This window comes from Ascaphus truei, chromosome 2 (assembly GCF_040206685.1).
Source record: "Ascaphus truei isolate aAscTru1 chromosome 2, aAscTru1.hap1, whole genome shotgun sequence".
NCBI lineage: Eukaryota > Metazoa > Chordata > Amphibia > Anura > Ascaphidae > Ascaphus > Ascaphus truei.
This window is the reverse complement of record NC_134484.1, coordinates 427,574,601-427,599,782: the sequence shown is the minus strand read 5'-3', so window position 1 is coordinate 427,599,782 and position 25,182 is coordinate 427,574,601. Positions and strand designations below refer to the sequence as shown.

Below are 25,182 nucleotides of genomic sequence, written 5' to 3'. Positions count from 1 at the left end.
CTTGAGGTAACTTGGGTTTGCATTTCTGGAAAAAGTTGGATTTTAAAGCACAGGGAAAATGTAAATATCTGTTAGTGGAACATTTTTGTGTAAGACTGTGTTGAATTGGTGATTGTGATGACATACTAAGAGTCAGACTTCAATTCTGATATGTGCTAGAAGTAATAGAAAATGTCTCTGCCTGTAGTGGATCTTGGAGTAAAAGCACCATGGCTTGAGAAACCTGGCCTAAAAGATCATAGAAGTCAACATGTTTCTTCTAACTATAGGGCCTAATAATTAAACAGGGAGCTTTGCCATGCATATGCACTTGAACGCAGAATGCAGTTTATACCATAACGGAAATTATGTAAAGTCACGATTTTTAAGACTGATCTCTATCAAAATATTGGTAAAAAAAAAACCTTCTTTGCATGCAGTTTGCATGTTAAATGTCTCTTGCCTCTCCAGCTATGTGTGTTGTGGCTTTCAGAGGTGAGTCTCTTACATATCGTGGAAACAGTTCACCTATTTAGCTTGTGGTGAGATGTTTAAAGACAAATATATATGCAGAAGTATACATTACATATGCAACTATTTCACCAATTTGATTCCCACTTCCAGTTGAGTAGGTTTCGTGGTATGTAAGGAGAGGGAGATGAATATAATGTACACCATCGCCTTCTCGGAGTCTCACTTGCCTTTGGAAGGGAGATCCAAAATGCAACATTGTCTCAGCATGTGACCCTAATTTTGCAAGATTTTTTTTTATATTGCAATCATTTGCTAAATCAAAATAAATTAGCAAATAAGAAATGCACGTAAATTTGAAAATTAACTTTTTTTTTTTTTTTTGCTTTTGAAAATTATTTTATTTTTTAAAGCAAACGTAATGGTGGGGTCTCATTCAGCTGCTCTGCCCGGTTTGTCTACTTTTTTTTTATTTTTTCATTTCTATTTTGCATTGTTTAAAAATTAACTTGTTTTTTTTTACTTTTACAATCAAAGCAATAATGTAAAATAGAAATACAAACTTGCACATACCAAAAAAGGGCGAATGAGACCCCCAATGTCACAAGCTCAACGTCCTGTGTCAAGGAATAGTCCTATAGAGCAGGGTTGTGCAAAGTGGGAGATTTTGTGGTCTGGGCGCGGCTGTTAGAGGCCTCACGCTTTCCTGAAGGCATTTTAATTAAATGCCGGGGATCGTGCAAGGCCTCTGTAACGTCACTTACCTTGGCTTCCAGCAACGTGTCACCATGGCAACCCGGCATCAAATGCTGCTGCAGGGCTCACGTCACGTCTCCATGGCAACGTGATGTCACATGACCCCACGGCGTCATTTGCTGCAGGGTGAAAAGTTTGCGCACCGCTGATATAGAGCGTGTGACAACCTAATTTGCAGGACTTCTTAAATTGCAAGCACAATTTGCTTGCGGAATGGATTTGCTGTCAGAACCATGTGACCTAAAATGGAATTTCCTCATGGTTTAGACATGCTAGAATCATTTAATCAATACAAGGAGATACATTCATGTGCAGATATATTTTTCACATGGAAAAGTCTTTCTTGCAGTTTAAAGAATAGGCTCCTGAGTACTTTTTTTTTAATGTTCTGTAGACTAACCCATTATATATTTACCCACATCATTAGGTGTTTTTTAGTTGGTGTTTTTTTGTATATTGTGGTTATTTGAAGCTTAAAAATTTTAAGTTTAAAAATAAAACGGTATATCTGGACTTTAAAAAAGCATGCACGTTGCATGTAAAATACATATACAGTACTTCATTCTTATTTTGTATTGTTGCAAAAACTCTAAAACCATCGAAGTATAAAAGCAAGATGAGGTAGAATTCTATGTAGACTGCATAACATAAATTGTTGATTGTTTTGTTTCTCAAAATAGGTGGGACGGAATGTTTAAAAGCAAATGCCAAATCATGTGGAGAATGTATACAAGCTGGGTCAAACTGTGGTTGGTGCACCAAATTGGTAAGTCTAGATTTTAAATTGTGATTGAGATACAAAAAAGACACGTTGCATTCTGGAGATGTCTACTTGGTAATCTTTAGGTGGGGCAATGCTTTTCCTTTCCTGAGGTTGTTGGTTGAGTAGGACATGGTAACTTTGCAGATGGAAGATGGCCGTTGTGATTTACCCAGACATACTTGCCAAGGAAGGTAGCCATGGTACTTTCTGGGTATTTAAATTCCGTGTCATGCAGGGCCAATAAAATGTTGCAGCTTTCTATTGGCCTACAGGATGTGGGGAAATTAAACACCATTTGTTTCCCCAGAGGTGGTCTGCAATGTACTAGCTTCCCCTGTAAGTATCTTGGGAATTAGGTTGTACTTAGCGCTGAAAAATGCTTTTTAATCTTATGAAAGGGCTCACTAACACATGCATGTCTACTTGGTGCTAATAATATATTTTTATTTTAGGACTTTCTTCAAGAAGGTGAGCCAACATCTGCACGTTGTGATGATTTGAGTGCGCTTAAAAGTAAGGGCTGCCCTGAAAATGAGATTGAAAACCCCAGGGGTAGTCAAGAAGTAAGCAAAAATAAGAATGTAACAAATAGGAGCAAGGGGACTGCAGATAAGTTGAGACCTGAAGACATTACCCAGATCCAGCCTCAGCAATTGATACTGAAATTGCGATCAGGTATGTCACCTGTAGGCGGCTGCATTATTGATTTTAATGTTCCTAAAACGGTTTATTATAGCAGGCTTCTAACTTTTTTTTTATTTTATCAGGTGAACCACAGACCTTTCCTTTGAAGTTCAAGAGAGCTGAAGATTACCCCATTGATCTGTATTATCTTATGGACCTGTCTTATTCTATGAAGGATGATTTGGAAAATGTAAAAAGCCTTGGTACTGCTCTAATGAGAGAGATGAAGAAAATTACTTCAGATTTCAGGATAGGTAAGATCTGGCCATAAATCCTCCCTTTTATAGAAGTTGCGTTTAGTATATGTGCATCTGTCTCTTTGCTGTATGAATAAGGGTGCGGCCAGGCAGGGAACAGCTCGTGCGCTGCGCCCTGCTCGGCCAGGCAATTCGTGGCTGGCTAGGCGCGCTCGCCTGGGGGCGCGGCCACGACATCATGGAGCTGGTTTGCCCTCATTGGGCAAACCGCTCACGTGACGCGCTTGCGAGCGGCAAATTCAAATTTGCGGGCGCTTGCTCACGCTGGCCACACACATTGCTCGGCGCCACCCTGGACGAGTCCCCGCTGGCACTGACTGCGCTCATGCTTGAGGGGTGATGTCACCAACTCTTCAAGCATGAGCATTTTGCTGTCCTGCAAAAAACTTTAGAGCAGGGTTGGCGTGGCTATGAAGGGAGGGGGTGTGTCATTGACTCTCTGTCTGTCTCTGTCTGTCTCTGTCTGTCTGTCTCTGTCTGTCTGTCTGTCTCTGTCTGTCTCTCTCTCTCTCTCTCTCTGTCTGTCTCTCTCTCTCTTGTCTGTCTCTCTCTGTCTGTCTCTCTCTGTCTCTCTATTCAAATCAGCTTTATTGACATGACAAAAGAACATTTCAGTATTGCCAATGCAATGGTGTCGTCCGTCCGTCCAACCATCTTCAATGAAATTATAGAAGAAAATAATAACAATAGTGCCATACAGTATACACAATTTAAAGACAAATAAGAGTTTCTGTGACTGTTCCACTCACATGTTCCACGTATAAATCAGGCACTGGGGTAATAAAGACTAACCATCTACGAATTACATGTTGTAGATGAATTGGTTACTCTATATAACCCCACTGCCTGATTTTATATGTGGAACATTCACAGAAACTATTCGTATTTAATTTGTGTATACTGTATTGCACTATTGTTATTTTCTTTCTATGTCCCTGGATGAAATTTGCCTGTCCCAAACTTTTCTGCTACTCATTATTTCTACCAAATCCATATAAATATTGTGTTTGTAATCCAATCTCGAGCAATCTGCGTGCTTGCAATAGTAACTGGCTATTATCAACAAAAAAAGCAATGTACACCTCCATATTTCATGCAACTGATCCTTACATCTGCAAACTTCTCCATAGAAGCCATGTATTTATGAATATGCTCGTCAGATTATATTACTCCAAAACAATTGGTTTAAAAGGTTATACACATGTTTAATGTAATGCATGCCTTCTCTCACTACTCATTTGTGATGGGCTTAATTTGTTTCTGTTTTCTTGTGTTTAGGTTTTGGCTCTTTTGTGGAGAAAATGGTTATGCCTTACATTAGTACCACTCCTGCTAAACTTTTGAACCCTTGCACTGGTGACCAAAATTGTACAAGCCCTTTTAGCTATAAGAATGTTCTTAACCTTACAGAAGATGGAACTTTGTTCAATAACTTAGTAGGCAGGCAGCACATCTCTGGTAACTTGGATTCTCCTGAAGGTGGATTTGATGCAATAATGCAAGTAGCTGTCTGTGGTGTAAGTAATTTTTTTAAGCATAGATTAATATATGGATGTCTAATTCACCCAGTTTCCTCTTATTTAATCGTGATCATTTTGAGATTGTCATTGTGAAATAATTCTAAAGGTTTTGGTGTCTGTAATTGATTTAACTGTGCCATATTTATCGTGCACAATAAAAATTTAGTTTATTTTCACGTATATTCTTATCGGACATACAGCAAATAAAATTACTACTTGAGCACATTCACATGCCTCAGGCAGGTCTACAACCCTGCTTTTCACCATTATCCCTTAGCATACAATGCTTCTACTACAGCAAGGGTTCTGGGTAACGACATGCAAATAAATGAGCATTCCGTATCGGAAATAGAATTTGATCAGTTATATGGGGACTGACTAGATTTCAAACTTTCAGTGTTGATGCAATACATCATTTACATATATTAAAATCAGTGTTGAACCTAATATGGTTGATTTATGGTGCTACCAATTCGATCTAGTCCCTTCTCACATATACATTTTTACAGCTTGCTAAGAGATGTAAAAAATTGACATGGCTGCTATATAGTATCACCTTCTGGTCTCCCTCCTTATAGCCTAGTCTTTGTATTGTTTAGTTAATAAAGATTATATCTAAACATCCCATTTAAATCATAACATTACTGCTTCAAAATACATTTAACGAAGCAAATTAATAGTCTGGGCTTGATGTGTCCAATGGACTTTGATCTGTATTTTTCCCCTGTACTTTAGCACTAGATGAACAAAGCTTTATTCTATGTTTGTAGTAGTGCACAATTGTATAAATAAGTGTAATTTACTATTCATCTGCTGTTTACCCTATAATAGGTACATACTGTATGTATAGTTGATATGGAGCATTTAGGGTTCTACTTTTGTATTTGGTATAAATCACTTGCCAGCTAAAAGCTGCGCAAACTCCCTTTTCTACCAAATGTACTTCCGTCTGTTTTTTTTTTTTTTAAGACACCTGTCGCATAAATAATAATTCCTGGGTAACCTTATAAGACCTGTCGTGCATTTGCTGCTTTGTTGAAATACAAAGTATGGCCTCTTGTCTATTTCTACATTCTTAATGAAAATATGAGTCTGTTGGGTTTGGTTTCTGATACTATATTTTTCTGGTGTTGGCGTTTTATCTCTTATTAATATAGAACTCCAGCTTTTGTTTCTACTTCATCTAATCTCTGTATTTTTATTTAAGGAACAAATTGGTTGGAGAAATGTTACACGCTTGTTGGTCTTTTCAACTGATGCTGGATTCCATTTTGCTGGGGATGGTAAATTAGGTGGAATTGTTTTACCAAATGATGGAAAATGTCACCTGACCAACGACTCGTACTCAATGAGCCATTATTATGTAAGTTTGAGCTAATATAACTATCCACTAGATGGGAAAACTGCTAGCTCGTAGTGGATTCCTCTGGCACTCTTCTGATGCATTTCCTCTTGGCTGTTTTTTCCCCGTTTTTAAAGTTTTTTTCAATATATGCATCAGTTCTCTTCCACAATGCAATTATCAACGCTGAAGACAATCACTTCAGATTGATCTGAATCGGATGCTTATCAAAATGTGTTATCTGCCCCATCTGCTTTTCCAACACTGCTACATCATCGTTATGTAATCGAAGATGGAACAGAAGTGAGGTCTGTTCCACTTCCTCATTGATCTCGTTGTTTTCTACAGGACAGAACGAGGTCTCCACTAGAAAAGAGCAGGTACATTATGACGTAGCTAATACATCATGTGGCATATGGAGTATCAGACCACATGACGTGGTAGCTACATCTATAGAGCACACACGGTTAAAAGCTCCAGCTGAGAACTGGAATCAGCTTTCCTATTAATTTTTTTTCTTCTGAAAGGTATTTATGAAATTACCGATATTTATTTAAAATGACAGTCAGGAATAATTTATGTGGAACTTGCTTTCTGGACTGTGAGTAGGGATTACGTTTCTGATGGGACAGTCCTATGTTGTTTACAACCATCCTTTAGATTTCTGATCTATCTTTTTGACTATTCAGTAGCTGAAGATGTATGTGATTGTAAAAAATAAACAGGACTGTTGATATTAACTTCTGGGGTTTTTTTTCCCTACAGGATTATCCCTCAATTGCTCATCTTGTGCAAAAACTTAGTGAAAACAACATACAAACTATCTTTGCAGTTACTGAGGAATTTCAACCAGTTTACAAGGTATTTCAAGGATTTGCTATAATTATTCTCTAGGAAATAAAATGGGACTTGATTCTCAGTAGTCTTTATACAAGGTATGTGCATATAAATAGAGTGGGGAATCCATACATTTTTACTATTGTGTATATATAGCGCTGCAGTCAAACAGGAACATTTGTGCTTCTGTTTTTTTTTTGTTTGAAGACTTTTATTTATATATTTTTTGTTTTTAAAGGAACTAAAAAATTTGATACCAAAATCTGCAGTGGGGACCCTGTCTGCTAATTCCAGCAATGTCATTCAATTAATTATTGAATCGTACAATGTAAGTATGCACCTTGAGAGCCTTGCATTCAAATATTGTATATGTATTCTTTAGTATTGAAAAGCAAATGGCAACATTAAGTTTTTATTTATCTGTCTTGCTGCCAAAATGAAACACATCTTTATCTGCAGTCTAATTGGCTTTCTGTCAACATTTGTATCGTTTAATCAGGTTTTTATTCCTTAACTTGTAGACGTAAGATTTTGTCTTGCTCTTAAACAAATAACAAAAATGTTGTATTTATATGTAGTATTTTTCTTTTAGTCTCTTTCTTCTGAACTAATTTTGGAAAACAGCAAATTGCCAGAGGGAGTAACAATAAGCTATAAATCATACTGTAAGAATGGTGTCACCGGCACAGGGGAGAACGGAAGGAAATGTTCCAATATTTCTATAGGAGACGAGGTGAGTTCTTTCACAAGCTATCATGTATGTATGTATGTATGTATGTACAGCAAAAAAGGAAAAGCGAACGATGTATTACAAATGTAATAAACAATAGGACAACTTGCGTCCGCTAGCAGTATAAAAATACATACAATATAAAATACCTGAGCTAAAAGGTAGGACACCCGATAGCTGTAATCTCCCAGTGGAGATATTGGGTATGTTTTTCAGGGCTGAACTAAGTCTCCTGAGCTGAATAGATGATTGTCGAGCATTCATTAGCTTCCTATTTACAATCAATGTGTTGGCCAGAGTCATGTGATTACTCCAATTGAAATAAACCGGCTGTTTTAAGCAGAGCCAAGCATTTCTTGATGGTGTCTTCACTGACCACCTTGCTCCTGGAGGGGAAACTCCCAATTGTGCCGATTAGGGATGTCTGCCGGATAGCGCACCCGTCAGCTAGGACCTCCGTAAGCGCTGCAGTAATGAAGAGGCTTGAAAAATGAAGGCAATCTGCTGAGATGTAGATGAAACAAATTCAGATTTAGCCCCACCACCGGAGCAAGGTATAGCAGATATCGGGCAATGCCGTAGGCAATTGAATTCTGTGGCCGCAGTGAACTGTGTGATGAACACCCAGGGTCTGCAGATGTAGTATTTAACCACCGTGCTCCGCAGATCTTCGGTGGCCAGGTGAATTTGTATAGCTTCCAGCATATACCAGCCCATACAAAAATTGATGCTCCAGAAGAAACAATTCTTTGTCAGCCCTCTGTTCCTGTAGCAGGTAACTCCTCGAACAGCTGATCCGGTGTGATGACATTGTGTTATCAGTCTCCTACTTGGAGCTGTTTTAATGTAGTGCTTGTAGTCTCCTGGTGTATAGATCTCAGTATTTGGTTAGTTAATTCTATCTCCAGTCAGAGAGCTTGCTATCTCTGCTCTCCATGACATGTGTGCTCACAGAGTTTAGGCTGTGAACTCACCAGTTACATTACTGTGAGTGTGAGTTCCATCTAGTGTTAACTTACCAGTATTTTTACTGGGAGTGTTAATGTTATCACTCTGAGTACTTGTACTTCATCACACTGACTACCTGTCAATGGTAATAATTGCAGCAGGTTCACTGGATATTTACTCACTCAATCGCTCGCTGACTGGTATATACATACACATACCATTGAGTTTCACAGTTGTCCCAGAGGGGTTTAATGCCCTGGCTTAGAGCATCTTGTGTCGTCTACTTCCCATCATCATTAGGTTGTACTGGGATAGTATAATTATACATTTGATGAAATGGGTGCTTGATATTATTGATTTAATCCATTTTTAAATTCACTTTACACAATTCTTTGGTAATATATGTTTTAAGTAAATATATTAAAAGTTAACTTTTACACGTTGTAGGTGTGCAGTTTAGTGAATTCTTTTAGGGGCACAATCAATTTGTGTTTCCCTTCCCCTTTTTTCTGTGTATATTTGTATTATTTAAGTTATGGTGGGTGAAAGGGTGACTAAAAAGCCTCCACCATGTAGCATATATAAAAATATTACTTGTGAGCACATTCACATGTCTTAGACAGGTCTGCAACCCTGCTTTTCGCCATTATCACCTAGCATACAGTGCTTCCACTGCAGCAAGGGATTCTGGGAAATGACATGCAAATGAGCGCATGTGAATGTGCTCACAAGTGATATTCTTTGTGTGAGGGAGGGAGGAGGGAGGTATGTATGTGTTTTTATTTATTTCTCAAATGAACTAGCCTTGTAGATAAATTACATAAAAAATAAATAAAATGTAAAAAAAAAACACATTTTTAAGGGTTTGTATTTTGGTAACAAGAACATTTGTTTTTGTGATATGTATGGCCCACTGCCATTTTAATTACTTCACCCATGTGGTAGTAGACTTCTTTTCTACTTGGCTCATTATTTATTTATTTTCTCCAGGTAATACCCAGCATACATTTTTCCATACTTGAATTTTCTGAAGCTTCTAAATTATCTTCAAATGTAGGGTCCAAATTTCACATCCATACGTGTGAGGACAGAAAGAATAGTGGTCAAACTTTCCTTTTGATGCACAGTGGATGGTTCCCTATGAAAGATTGTCATCCTAATGCACTGCATCCCATCTTCATTCACCTATTGATTTAATTCAAAAGATTTCCATCTATTGTTCCCGGGCAAGATACAGTCTTCGACTTGTGGTTCTATTTTATTTTGATCTTTGCAGAGTTGACACGTTTGAACATTTTTGGTCTTGCTGAGATTCAGATCAGCCCCGCTTGCTTTGGCGAGTTCTTTGATTTGTTGCTGGAGTTCTTCTGAACTTGTGCCTAAAAATGTCCTCTGCAAATCGTAGGTGACTCGAATAGTCCTAGTTTATTTTTAATTCCATTTTCTTCCCAATTCAATGTCTTGAATAATTAGTGTTGCTTTAAAATGGTGTCTCTGTCGCACTCCCTTGTTCATCCATATATTGTAACATGTAATCTAATGGTTGATGGTGCATTCTCGTAAATGTTCTCTATAATATCAATGTATTATTCTTCAACGCGATCTTTATGCATTTAAAACCGTTGAGGTGTGGATGGAATCAAATGCTTTTTTGTAAGTTATGATTCCTAAGAGGAGTGGCAGATCATATTAATTACTTCAGGAAATCCCTTCTTGTATGACCTTGGATGTGGTCCATTGTGTTGTATCTCCTGCAAAATCCTGCTTTTTCCCATTCAATGTTCATGCAATGATATGTATAGGTAGCTCCGCCCATCAGTCTTGAGTAGGACAGGAAAAAGCTTCTACAGGTGTGCTATAAAAGGCTCCTCTCTGCTGTGGTTTTTGTTTCCCCCTGTCCTCTGTAGAGTAGGTTTGTTGTTTTTTTGGGCACTCGCCTCAGGACTACCCGTGTAGTTAAGCCGGCAGACAAATTCTCTCAGCGCGCCTCTCCTCCGTCTGCTCCAGTGTCGATTCATGGGACAGCTATCTGGAGGCCCATGGGCAGACCGCAATCTGAGCACAGGGAGAGACGGACCCCACAAGGTTGATGCACGCGCTTTTGCGCTAGAAATGTGGGCGAAAGTGGGAGCGTGCTGAAAACCTCCTTGGGAACTGTAAAACGCGTACCTGAGGCATTAGAATGCTGCTTGTGTGGTCTGAACGAGAGGAGTGTATGCTGCAAGCTATTGAGAGCAATACAGCCAAGGGATTGTTGCCCAAACTTTCGGGATGAGTACTAGCTAAAGTTTTATTCAGAGATACCAGAAGATGCATGAAACTTAATGTTTGTTTTATGTATACAGCACCTCTGGAATAACTGAGGGAACTTCAAAATAGTCTGCGGAGTCTTTGCATCACAAAAAGTAAAGCATTAAGAAATGAGTTGTGCAGCATGTGACAAACCAACTTTAGAAGGGAAGAAATTGTGAGGACTGCCTAAAAGCTGCAGCAGTCCGGATCAAATTATTTTCTAAAATGGATGAAGGACACAATGACGCAGACTGTGGAAATGGTAGTGTCAAGATCAAGGTCACAGAAGAGGGTCCTCCTCTGAGGAATCAGTTATTCAGATATTGTATTAGGGAGAACGCCTAGAGTCCTCTAAGGAAGAAGATGCTCTGTTTGATAGTGTCGCCACTGGTTTAAAGTGGTACGAGAGACATTGGAAATGGAAGATTCAGGGGAGGATTTACAAAGACTTCAGAGTCACAAGTGTTCCCACCATAAAGTTCTTAAGGATATGATTGAATCAGAGTGGATACAGCCAGTCAAAAAGATGCGTGTCGAAAATTTGAGTGACTCTTCTGGTTGACGCTATTTCATTTAAGGAGGTAATGGACAGAAGATTAGAATGTCCTAAGGAAAGAATTTATAATGGCAGGAGCAGCCTGTAAGCCAGCAGTGGCCACTGCTTCTGTAACCAGACTTTTGCGAGTCTTGGTAGCAAATATTTAGGATGTGCTGGAGAAGGGGCTAAAAGAACGGTGATCCTTTTTGAAGGATAATTTTTGGTAAGAACTTGCACTATTATTTTCAAAGATATTGGGAGGAAAAAGTTATTTCCTTCCACAAGAGGCGATTCAGACGTCTCTCAGGATATCCGCTTGATCTGATAAATTCTAGAAATGTATACAACAAAAAACAAAAATACCCAAAGCTACTTCCATTGTGACAAAAATACACAGTGCAATACCTATATATCTCTTGTAAAAATGGTCATTTAGTTTAACCCTTTGGCCAAAGCGTCTTAAGCCTACTGCCACTTACAAGACATGACCAAAGCAGGTCCTAACACCCATCTGGGTTAACATTCTTATTTACCTGTATAATTACAGGAAGAATGATCACATTGGATCTGTCGTAACCTGGCAAAATGAAAGTGACCTGCCAACTTGGAAAGTGGGGTGGGGCAAGCTTAAACCTTTGGGGGGGGGGGGCACTCCCCTCCCATAAGCAACTGAGACCAGCTGCACACAATTAATATACACAGATTCCCAACAAGCTCTGAGAAACCCTTCGGTCATGCCTCGTAAGTGGCAGCAGGCTTAAGACGCTTTGGCCAAAGGGTTAAACTAAATGACCCTTTTAACAAGAGATAGGTATTGCACTGTGTATTTTTGTCACAATGGAAGTAGCTTTGGGCATTTTTGTTTTTTGTATAAATTTAGCCACGCCTACTAGCACTCCTTTTGACACTTGTATGCATATATATATTATGTGGCAATGGTTGGGGTTTCTCAGAGCTTGTTCGGAATCTGTGAATTATAGAAATGCCAGATCATTTTGACCAGGAAGACCTTTTTCAAGAAAATATACTTGGAGAGCTCGGAATTTTTTTTTCTCTCTCCTCTCCTTCTCTGGACTCCAGAAGTAGAGGAACGCCAATAGGCAGGGCCTTCTGAAATAAGGCAAGCCCAACAGTCACAAGTAGCAGGAAATCTGGGAACATTCAGGATAAGGCTTTGTCCCCGCTGGCACTGAGCGCGCTCATTCTTGGAGAGCTCTCCAAGCATGAGCGCAGGGTGTCCTTTACATTTTCGGGGGCGGGGGGTGACGCTGCAGGGGAAGCTGAGCGCGCAAGAAAGTTGAAAATAGCGGGGACGCAGCCTTATGTGAGCTCAGACGATAAAGGACAGGTGGGTCCTTTAATTTCTTGCCACAGGATAGAGGGGAGGAACTTACCCGTGTGAGAGCTATCCATTGCCTAAACGAACCATCGTCAATGTCAGGTCTACACCGGGACACCTCGAACTAGGAGCAGAGTATACACGTTTACCAATTGTCAGCGTTTTTGTTATTTCATTAGTGCGTGTACGATCTGTACAACTGGGTTACACTAGAGGATAACCTTCCCCACCCAACCCGTCTTTTTACGGTATTCAATTAGGTTGTGTTTTTTATATATATTCTGAGACATTACGTCTGTAGGCTATAAGGATTTTACAGGGGCACCACCCTACCTGTCCTAACAGATTATCCCTATACATAGGGTTTTTCTAGGTGGATTCTCTGTACACACATTTTGGAGCAATCACATATTTAGCTTCAGGGACTTTGCAGAGAAACTCACCTACCTGTCCAGTCATGGATTATCCCTATACTTAGGGTTGATCTAGGTGATTGCTATATCAGTTTTTTAGGAACTATATTCACCTTCTGTCTCAAATTCTATTGTGATGGTTCTATCTCCTAAACACAACCTTGTGACATTTCTGAGACGTGTTCATGCACATTTGAATAAGATTCTGCCGTTGGCTTAAGGCTGCGGTCCCAGTCGTCACTGTGACACTCGCCCCCGGCGGGAGGGGCGGCGCGTGCACAGCACTAACCGCGATCTGTGGTCTTTTTAGGAGAGAGGGAGCTTGCGACGGGAGGGGGCGTGGCCATCACGTCACGCGGCTGGTTCGCCCTCATTGGGTGAACTGCCGACGGGGGCATGGCCACGCCTCCGTCGCAAGGTCTAAACTCCATTTCAATGAGTTGTAAAAAATCTTGCAGTAGGGCGCAGCTGCACCTTCAGCGGGAAGGCGAGTACTGGGCCCAGCACCATTCAGGGGCGGTGCTAACACGCTCCGTGTGCGCTGTGGCAGTTACTGGGACCGCAGCCGTAGTGTTGATTTTGTCAGTGATCTGTCCTTTCCCCTGTTGCCTGCAATTGCATGTTTTACTTTCCTGCTAGCAGCTTCGGAATCTAACTATCAGTAACTGTTACTATCGGCGGATTATTTGCAGAACAGCTGATTTTGCTGTGGTACTTTCTACCACCAGGGGGAGCAATTTGTTTTCATAGCCATTAGTCGGAATGCTTTCACACTGCATGACTCAGTTCTGTGTCTTTGTCATCTTACTGTTAGTTGCTGCATATTACCTTGCCACCACACAGTTGCACACAGCAAACAGCATTTCATGATCACTAATAACCTATCGTGATTGTCTTTTATTGGACAGTTGTCTGTTCCAGCAATATAGTTACCAGCCTTATTTTTATATTCTATCAATTAGCTGGATTTTTTCATTCATTGTCCTTTTTTGTGCCTTTCTGTGTCCCCTTATATTTTATATTGGTCCACAGACTCGTTAAATTTAGTTTTAACATCCACACACCCACGATCTGGTATCACCACTCATTGTCAGGTTCAACCTCATAACTAACTATAGGTTATACGCCTTACGTAATTAACCTTTAATCCACACATTAATATATACCATACTTATTCTACTGCATAGTGCGTGCATGCGATTTAGGGGGCTTTAGTCCCAGCCTACACCTTCTCTGGGAGGTCTAGGGTTGTTCGCTTTTGTCTACATATGCTTCCCCTAGTGCACCCTGCATCTTAATCCATCAATAGGAGGCTGAGCGGGTCCGCCTTTTTGGTTTTCACAGGGTACCACTTGGAATTCAGTTATATGCCACAGGCAGACCGATACTTAATTTCACGGCTCTCAAGAAGCAAAGACGCATTGAAGAATTTACAACAAAACAAGGTTATTGTAAAGGTTCCACCTGATGAAAGAAAAGGCGTTTACTCCATACCTTTTCTGATGGAAAAATGACCCCTGGAGCATACATAGCGGTCTAATATCTAATAAAAGATAAACACATTTCTAAAGGTGACAAGATTCAAGAAGGAGTTCTTAAGATCGATCAGGCGATTCAGAAGACTACTGGTTAGCCTCTAGATCTCAAAGATGTATATCTACACATTCCCGTGGCAGGAAAGCATCAACCATTCCTGAGATTTACTGTGGGAAACGAACATCTCCAATACACTGCCCTGCTTTTCGGACTAGCTGCATCACCAAGGACATTCACGAAGGTACTAATTACCCTTTTGGCAGAAGCAAGAAAATGGGGGATAGAGATCTATTCTTACCTGGACGGCCTGCTTTATAAGACCAGGGACAAAGATCAACTTCAGAGACCTATCAAAGCAGCCCTCAAAGTGGTAAAATGGTCGTGATTACATATGACCCTAATAGCGCAACTTCATAAGATTGCTGGAATGGAAAGGCAACAAGAGGTCAGACTGTATCAAGATGCCACAGAGAGCTAAGATGGTTGGCGCAACAAAGAAACCTGGAAACAGGTTTCACCATCATTCACCACTCTGGTTATGACAGACGCAAGTATGTCCGGCTGGGGAGCTCACTTAGGCGACGGGGCAGCACAAGGGAATTGTGGTCAGCCCAATACTAGACCTGCCATAGCAATTATTTGTAACTAAAGGCAGTAGAGGAAGCCTTAAGGACGTTTCAAGAGTGTGTGCAGGGTCAACATTTCTTAATATCTGTCGTATGGCACTAAAATATATACAAGGACAAGCTTGAACAAGAAGCAGAAAATCAGTGCAGTTAACGGCAGCCATTATGATTTGGGCCGACGTTTTTCTAGGCTGATGAACTGCAGTTAATCTCCTGTGACAGGAACTTGACCACCGATTTCCTGAGCCAACAGCCAATGCATCCAGGAGAATGGTCTTTGAACAGGACTGTTTTTCAACAGATTCAACAGCGCCGGGGTCAGCCTGAGGTTGATTTGATGGCCCCCATCTCCAACAAGGTTCTGTTCCAGGATAGACCACCCTTAAGCCTTCCAGGCAGCGTTGAGTCATCTTACCAAACTGGCCAAGACGAGCTTGATATGCTCAGGCAGTGCACTTGGCAATAGACAGACCATGGAAACTACCACAGTTATACTACAGTACCTGCTAGAACAAGGGCCAATAAAGCGACCAAAGCCACAGATGTTGGCACTAGTGGCCTGGCAATTTGAGCGGCAGTTGCTAAACAAAAGGGCCTTTCAGAGATGGGGATTGAGACACTGATCCGTGCCATAAAGTAAACATCCAGGGTATATTACCGGATTTGGTTGAGATTCTGTTGGAGGCAATGAAAAGGAGCAGAACTGCATTAATCTTTCAGCAGTACAAATCTAATTTCTTCAGGCAGATTTTGATGAACGGACATCGCCTCAGCTCCCTCAAAGTCTAGGCGTCGGCTTTAACAGCACTATTGAAAAGAGTTTGGCTCATTATCAGATTTTTACAAGCAGTAAAAAGACAGACCCCAAATGAGGAATGTAATACCTACATGGGTTCTGTCATTGGTACTACAAGCAATGGTGGAACCTCCATTCAAACTATTAACCATGCTAACACAAAAGTCGGTATTCCTTGTCACCATTATATCAGCGTGACGAGTGGGAAAGTTGCAGGCATTATCCTGTAAAGAACCGTTACTAATTCTACATCAGGACAAAATTTGTCCTGAGGCCTGTCGCCCATTTCCTACTGAAGGGATCTGCGTTTCATTTAATCGGCAGATTGTTCTGTCATCCTTTGTTCCTAAACCAAAAATTCAAAGGGAGGAAAATCTGCACAAGCTGGATGTAAAGAGATGTGTAAAACACTATCTGGAGCGGGTGCAGGACTTTAGGCCTTCTGAGACTATTCATGCTTCCACAAGGGTACAAGAAAGGGGCAGACAGCATTGAAGGCTGATATTGCTCGTTGGATTACCACCTGTATCCGTGACGCATACAGGGAGACAGATTCCTGAAGGATTAAAAGATATCAATGGCTACATCATAGGCTCTCAGACCACAAGCATCACCCACAGAATTGGATAAAGCAGCAGTGTGGTCATCCCTTCACACATTATATAAAGCATTGTAGACTTGACATTCAATCATCGGCTAATACAAGCTTTGGGCGGAGGGTGTTACAAGTAGTGATTACAATAAATTGGCATAAAAGAATCTGGGCATCTGTTTATTTGTCCCTTATATTCATATTATGTTAATTTTTGCACCCTCAACTTGACTGCTTAGATATGTCCCATATGTATTACCGCCACGAACGTTGAACGGGAAAATAGAAAATGTATTCCTTACCGTAATTTTCTTTTCCCGGAATAAGTTCCTGACAGGGAATATTCTCCCGTTCGTATTAATAGGAGATGGCAAGGGACGTTTAGATTAGGCAAATCCCAAAAGAGGAGGAGCCTTTTATAGCACACCTGTAGGAGCTTTTCTGTTCTACTCAAGACTGATGGGTGGAGCTACCCATATGCATCACCGCCATTAATTTATTCCGGGAAAAGAAAATTACGGTAAGGAATACATTTTCTATTTCCTCTAGGCTGGGTTCAATCCAGGGTAGCAGCTGCAGCAGCTGATTAGTGAGTATATCACTGTAAACATCTTGTAAGTGATTGGACGTCCTTCTCCTTTCTTGTGAATAAAGCCAACTGGCATTGCTCCATTGTTCTGGACTTTTCCTGTTCTTCAAGCAGAATTTATAAAGTTTTTTTTTAAAGAATTTTCTCTTCAGCTTCGTTCGAGATTGTAGTTGTAATTCCATCTTCCCATTCTTTTGTTTTTTTGTAAATTCTTTATAATCCACATTTTTATAACATTTAACATGTACAAAAAAATACAACACTGCTTAAAAACAAAACAAAGATGTATCAAGAGTTTTACACTTTTTCACTCTGCATTCTACAGTCAATAATACTCAGACCTATTGTCTAATATAGTTTAAAATAAGTTGTATATTAGAGTACAGGATGTACAATAACATTAACTGACAGCATTAATAATAAAAAACAACCAATCCAGAAAACTGACATAAAGAAAACGGCCGGGTCATGTGAGCGGTTCAGCCAATGCGTGCGAACCAGCTTCATGACATCACGGCCACGCCTCCCCATCGCAAGAGTCATAGAAATACCAAAAGCCACGGATTGCTTCTGCGACAGGTGCATGTGGCGCCATGCGCTCCGTCGTGCACACGCCTACTATATCCAAGGCCTTGACTTTTGTTACCTTTGATATAAAATGTAACTGTGATATGATAGACTTAACATTTTTAGTTATACTTTTCCAGATAGTCTTGCACCGCTGTGCATATTCAATTATTGTTCTTGCATTTTGGGATTGCTTCATTTCTCTGCTTGTCCGTAACGCCTTGTCTCATGTTTTTCTTATATTTTCCTGTTTTTTTACGACGGTCCTACCAATTTGTCCCCCTATTTATAACAAACTTCATAATTGTTTGTCCCATGCATTTTGAGCAAGCTACAGTTTTTTTGTTTTGTTTTTTGTTTTTTTGTTTTTAAATCTGTTTGAAATTCTCTGGTCTTGTTTTTATGGTTCTAGGTTTTTTTGTATTTAAAAAAAAAATCTGTTTATTCCATCTTTGATTCGCTGCAAATTACATCTGATTGCAATCAGTGATCACTCCTTGTGTCAAAACAGTGCAGTTTTTAACCATGGTTCTTGTTGGCTAGGATATAGACCATTTCATTGATTCCATTGTGTCCATTTTCCATTTGTATTATTTTTGAAGATTGAATTAATGAAGCATTTTCATTCTGCAAATTCTACCAACACAATATTCTACTATATTGTGTGTACAAGAACTGATGAACTGTGCTATTTGCAGCTCGGTCACCCTCTAGTTACTGAGATTACTTACACTACCCCCCCCCCCCCCAATCATGTCACATGGGCCTGTAGGAAGTTGTTGCAACGTGCTATTATCCTGCTTTAATTGGGGTATTTAGGGCCACCATTTTATTTTGCCTGGAGCGTACTGAATGTCTTTATCGTAATTGATTTGTATCTTTAGAATCCGGGGGTCACTGTCTGCCACTGAAAAGCTCTAAATCCCCCTGGTACCCATGCTTAAAAAATGAGGGGTGAAATAAAGATGAACATTGGGATTGCGGCTTTAAATTGATGCATTCCGTTTCCTTTCCAATTGTCAGAATGTAGTTTGTGGGACATATAGGACTAAACAATTAGTACCTAAAACTCCCTAATAGTGGGTTTTTGCATATGGTATACTAGAGATCAGTGTTAAAATATAATAAACCTCTCTCAACCCAATAGCAGGTGCTGTTCTCTGCTATGCTAATGAGAAGTGTACTTTAATATTGCCGTTGAGGGATCCATTTTTATGAAAGCTTCTAAAAAATGCGGCACACTTATTTCAAATCTATTACGAAATGTTATAGAACTAAAATGACCAGATCTTTGTTTCCTATTGTTAGATGTTGGCACACAGGCTGTGGTTGGCTTGTGAGGTATGGTACAGATTAATTGACTTAAATGCTTTTCAACCAGTGTTGTAAACTAAAGGTTTTTTTTCTCGCAGGTACAATTTGAGATAAGTGTGACCGCTGACAAGTGTACCAAAAAAGGTCAAGATGAAACCATTAAAATCAAACCACTGGGTTTCACTGAAGAAGTAGAAATTACTCTGCAGTTCATCTGTGAATGTGATTGTCAGGGAAGTGGAATTCCTGATAGCCAAAAATGTAATAATGGAAATGGAACCTTTGAATGTGGAGCCTGCAGGTATAAATGTTCACTTTTCAGTTTAACATATTTGTGAATTGTAGGCACATGTTCTTTAGCTAGCCAGTGATTCAAAAAAATACCTAATGCTATTGGGAAAAAATATTCTATATTCTGTGTGAAGTATAGTTTTATACTGGTATTCTACCAAAAAAAGTACATTGTAGAATTGAAGTGAAATTGTGAATTTAGATAGTAAGACCATATATGCCACGCCAAATGTATTATTTAAAAAAAATGACTCCATCCATTTTCTGCCCCCCCCACCCCCTCCCCTCAGATGCAATGAAGGCCGTATTGGAAAAGATTGTGAATGCAGAACCGATGAAGTTAATAGTGAAGATATGGATGCGTATTGTCGAAAGGAAAACATCTCTGAAATCTGTAGTAATAATGGGGAATGCATATGCGGTCAATGTGTATGCAGGAAGAGGGAGAATACTAATGAAGTCTACTCTGGCAAATACTGTGAATGCGACAACTTTAATTGCGATAGATCTAATGGACAGATTTGTGGAGGTAAGATACCGCTCATATACTAATGCTTTCCATTATTGTGTAGCTTTTTAGAAGATCAACTTTCTAATTACAATATTAAATATCTAGTGTTACGCTGATGTGTAGAGAACTTGCATTGCAAATTATTACAGTTGAATTAAAGTAGCATGAGAGTTCAGAAAACTGACCGTTTCCTAACTGTTGGGTATGTAAACCCTTTTCATATAAACAATGATGGGGTGACTGCACTCTGGTTGACTCAGTACTGCTACTTTTTAGCGGTATCGGAAGAGAAACTGTGCACATTAACCAAATCAGCAATTCTTCTCCTTCAACATTTGATTAATAATGGCTATTTGTGTGAAGATGTTCTACACCCTGGACTGGAATGAGCGAGTGGGTGGGAAAAAGACTGTTTCACTCGTATGTGTTTAAACCTTTAATATTTTCCTCAAAAGTTTCTCTTAAACAGCAGGAAAAATGGAGTGATAAAAACAAAAGCAGGCATCAAATGCAACACTACTCAGGCGGGGTGAGATGGCAGCAATACTACATTCCTTCTATTTTTTTATTTATTGCACATGTAAAGCATGTGGCAATGTGTAATTCTACATTCTTACCTAAACTGGCAATAGTTTGGTGCTCCTTTTATAAATCTGTAAACATCCTGATTGTGTGCCCAACATAATGACTTCTTCAGTCAAGGTAACTTGGCAGCTACAATGTATCTTATTACTACGGTAACAATTAGTTTACAGCTCAAACTCTTGGGAATATTGGCAACAAATGATCACAAATGGGAAAGTGTTGCAAAGATCTTGCATGGCTGGGGAGCTGGGTTTAAAACCTGCTATAGAAAGCAAAGGATGCTTTAATACTAATTAGAAATGACACAGAGTTAATAAGAAAATACAGTCAGTATTAACTAATACTAAAGAACATGTTTTTTTTAATCAGATTTCATGTTTTGCTGCCTTAATACACAATTCTAATGAAAAGCTCTGGATGAGATACTGGAAAGGGGCATAACAACAAAGGTGATAACAACCAAAGAACGTGAGTTTATGACACCAAAACAACCAACCATTGCCACGTTCTACAGCATCCCTAAAATACATAAGAACATCATTAAACCTCCAGGTAGACCGATAGTCTCTGGAATCGGTTCCCTCACCGAAAACTCCAGTATCTACATTGACAAAGTGTTGAGAAAATTTGTGACAGCTATGCCATCGTTTGTACAGGACACAAAGGATGTCCTGAATAGACTGGAAGGGATACAGGTTACACCTGACACCTTATTAGTGAGCTTCGATGTTGAATCCCTGTACACAAGTATAAAACATGACATTGGCCTAATGGCAGTCGAACATTTTCTCTCGTCCCGCAGCCGCCTCTTCTCTGATCATAATCAATTTGTTGTAGAGCTATTGGAATTTGTACTACGACACAATTACTTTTTATTCAACTCAAAGTACTACCTCCAAATACAAGGCACAGCCATGGGGACTACGTGTGCCCCTACGTATGCCAACCTGTATCTAGGTTGGTGGGAGGAGGTTAGTGTCTTCTCCGAAGGTATGTCACTATACACTGATCGTGTAGACCTGTGGATCCGCTACATAGATGACATCCTACTACTTTGGAGAGGCTCCAAAAAGGAGCTAGAAACCTTTCTGTGTGTACTAAATTCCAATGATCACAATCTAAAGCTCACTTCGGAGATAAGTGCTACAGAAATCACGTTCCTGGACCTGCGTATCACTGTAAATGATGATGGATATTTATCCACAAGCAATTTCGAGAGAAAAAACTGCCACTAACAGCTATTTAAAAGCTGACAGTTTTCATCCCCAACCTCTCATTAGAGGTATCCCCACAGGCCAATACTTGCGCCTCAGAAGGAATTGTTCAGACACTCAAACCTTTAAAAGGCAAAGTATGGAAATGAGGGACAATTTCCTTGCGAGGGGATACTCGAAACGACAATTGAAGACAGCGTACCATCGGGCCATCAGCACCACACGCCATGATCTCCTTAAAACTAAGTCACAAGAGAAATCAAATATGAAAGAAATTAGATGCATCACAACATACCACAATCAGTGGAGAGATATTAATAGTATCCTATCCAAGCATTGGCATATACTAACTAGTGACAACGACCTGAAATTGGTCCTAAAAAATCGTCCGTCAATCGTATGGAGACGATCAGCTAATATCAAGGACCAAGTGGTGCACAGTCATTTCTCTGTAAAAAATAAAAGAAGCAAAACGTGGCTTAGCATACAAGGATATTACAAATGTCATGGCTGCAAAGCCTGTACCTACATGAAGGAAAGTAAACAGTTTACAAACACTGGAGATACAAAGTCGTTCAAGATCAAACAATTCATGAATTGCAAAAGTTCGGGTATCATCTATCTGATCACCTGCACATGTGGCAAGAAATATGTTGGAAAAACCAAACGAGAACTGAGACGCAGGGTTTTGGAACACATTGGAGCCATAAGAAATTCACTGGACACCCCTGTCTCTCGCCACGTCAGAGAATTCCATGCAGGACAGATCAACACCCTGACATTCCAAGGAATAGACCACATACCACCCAGTATTCGCAGAGGAAACTGGGACAAAAAACTATTGCAATGTGAAGCCAGATGGATCTATCTCCTTAATACACACTATCCGTCTGGTATGAATGAGGGCTTTGTATTCACCCCCTTCCTCTAACACCTCTCAACTTAGTAGACAGGCTGTCTATGCTCTATGTTTTTGCATCATCTAGAGACAGTGTATGTGCTTCTCAAAATGTATTATCATGGTCAGGATGACTTTTAAATACATCTCACATGTGGGATGCAGTACCTCTGCACCACCACTATCAATCTCGGCAACTAAGCGTCCCGCGGCTACCATGGTAACCGCCGGGTATAAAGGGGCCGCCAGGGACGTAGACACGCCCACCCCGGAAGAAGTCGCAAGAAGCGACGAAACATGCCGCATGTCGGGTCTTTGCCGACATAGTACTACTTGTGCACCATATAGCACGATCTATTAACTAACTCATGGTATTAATACTGGCTACCTGTATGCTGAACAATGCTCATGGTTATTATCACTGATACACCCATTTAAAGAGGTGTTTGTAACTTGTTTATTGCTGTGCTCTTATCACTCGGTGAACAGAAGAGCTCTGGAGAGACTTACCACATTATTTGCAGCAAGCCTGCCCTGTGCAGCGTGACACTGCGGTTTTGTCCTGCATTACAGTTTTAATGTACACTACCAGTATATGCTAATACATAGAGGGAACCACCCCACAGTATATATATCCGCAGGAACAATCTGCCCCGTTTCTGGGTATATACCTGCAGTGAAAACCTGACCCGTTTTCAGCAGAGATACTCACTGTGCACTGAGGAAGCAGACACACCTCCTCTGCCTAAGAACTAGCATTTAACCATATGCAGCTGGACACTTGATCCACTCCAACGAGATTACACCGGGTTCAGGGCTAGAAACTTTCTCAGCAGAGATCTATACCTTACCTGTTCAAACTCTGCCCCGTTTGTGACAAAGTAACGATCTATTAACTAACTCATGGTACTGTATTAACACTTGCTACATGTATGCTAAACAATGTTCATGGTTACTATAACTGATACACCCACTTAAAGAGGTGTTTGTAACTTGTTTTTTTGCTGTGCCTATATCATCCGGTGAACAGAGGCGCTCTGGAGAGACTAACCACATTTTCAGCAATCCTGCCCTGTGCAGTGTGACACTGCGATTTTGTCCTGCATTACGGTTTAACTGTACTCTGCCAGTATATGCTAACATATAGAGAGAACCACCCCACAGTATATATTTATCTGCAGGAACAATTTACCCTGTCTCTGGGTATATACCTGCAGTGAAAACCTGACCCGTTTTTCAGCAGAAATACTTACTGCGTACTGAGGAAACAGACACACCTCCTCTGCCTAAGAACTAGCATTTAACCATATGCAGTTGGACATTTGATCTACTCCAGCGAAACTATACTGGGTTCAGACCTAGAAACTTTCTCAGCAGAGATCTATACCTTACCTGTTCAAACTCTGCCCCTTTTGTGACAAAGTAACATTATTTGTAGCAAGCTTGTCCTGTACAGTGTGACATCATGAACTCTGCCAGCACTGGAGTGTAATTGCACACTACAGATATGTGATGATACACAGAGGGGAATACCCCATACTGCATAATAAATACCTGATCCGTTTCTAGTGGAGCCTCTTAGGAAGAACATATACACATTCCCTGCCTAAGATCCAGCACTTAACTATATGCAGCTGGGTATCTGATTCATTTAAACAATATCTGGCAGTAACTATATATGTGCGAAGAGGTTAAACACTAGAACAGCTAATTTCACTTACCCTCTTTGGCTGTGTGTTTTGCCTTCAGAACCCAACAGGGACCACGTTAATGACACTAGTACAGTTTTTAGCCCATTGAGAGCCTTACTTACGGGCTATCCGCTGCCAGCAGCTATCCCCTGCCTATTCAGGTCTACAAAGTCTAGTTTAGCACCGATAACAACGGATGTACACTATTAAGTTTGGACTTAGGAATCAGCTGTAAGCAGTATCACTTTACATCCTGATAAGCTCTCATATGAGTGCAACCTGTGTGAAACCATCACTTTAGCATTGTTCACTACTGGTAGTGACTAGGAAAACAGAGTAGTACTATAGACTTAACCAGTCTATTTTTATCTGTGTCATACACATCACACTACACAACACGATTTTAACGAAGTTATTTAATAAACCTTTTTTATTTTATGTATATATCACTTCACCCCTGACCAAATTATATTATAAAGGTTTGCTGTGCGCCTCTTAGAAGGGATCTTTGGTGCCTCCTTTAGGCACATCTCTCTATTACAATTCTAATGAAAACAGATGCAGTTCCACTAGCAGACAATTGTTTCACATCACATGGTGCTTTCTTGAGACAGAGTACTACTTTTTAGAAACTTTCAAGGAAATAAGGTATTGGATTTTTAAATTCCTGTGAGTGCAAACGAGGGTGGGATAGGGAGTGATGAACTTAAACAATACTAATTAACAATAAATTAAATAAATTAATCCGATAATTGGGAAGTGGGTGCAGACTGAACTGAAAGTGAATCGGTAAAGTGAAGAGTACAAGGTGATTGTACCCCAAAGAAAATTCACTTAAATGCATACCACTATTTTAAAATATAACCTTTAATATTATTACTTAAAACATATATTACCAAGTGTTTATGTAACGGTGTTTAAAAAGAAATTAAACAATGCACCAAGATCCCTAGATGGATATATCTATATACAGCTCAACCCCCTTATAACGCTGTGCTTGAGATCCAAAGAATCATATCGCGTTATAAGCGGATCGCATCTTAATATATAAAATCGAAAGGTTGGTACTAGCTGCGGTGAATCTGATTGGTCCTCAGCCTCTG

At 40.0% G+C, this 25,182-nt stretch overlaps 1 protein-coding gene across 7 annotated transcripts in view; it reads left to right on the top strand.

Annotated features, from left to right (window-relative positions):
- Positions 1 to 25,182, top strand: part of ITGB1 (integrin subunit beta 1) — a 53,849-nt gene that overhangs the window by 16,455 nt on the left and 12,212 nt on the right. For all 7 annotated transcript variants that reach the window (XM_075587733.1, XM_075587732.1, XM_075587734.1 and 4 more), the window contains 10 exons: positions 1,887 to 1,972; positions 2,422 to 2,644; positions 2,737 to 2,907; positions 4,189 to 4,427; positions 5,638 to 5,793; positions 6,538 to 6,633; positions 6,848 to 6,937; positions 7,202 to 7,342; positions 18,988 to 19,190; positions 19,471 to 19,709. In XM_075587733.1, the coding sequence (XP_075443848.1) occupies positions 1,887 to 1,972; positions 2,422 to 2,644; positions 2,737 to 2,907; positions 4,189 to 4,427; positions 5,638 to 5,793; positions 6,538 to 6,633; positions 6,848 to 6,937; positions 7,202 to 7,342; positions 18,988 to 19,190; positions 19,471 to 19,709 (1,644 nt within the window). The remainder of the gene's footprint in view (positions 1 to 1,886; positions 1,973 to 2,421; positions 2,645 to 2,736; positions 2,908 to 4,188; positions 4,428 to 5,637; positions 5,794 to 6,537; positions 6,634 to 6,847; positions 6,938 to 7,201; positions 7,343 to 18,987; positions 19,191 to 19,470; positions 19,710 to 25,182) is intronic.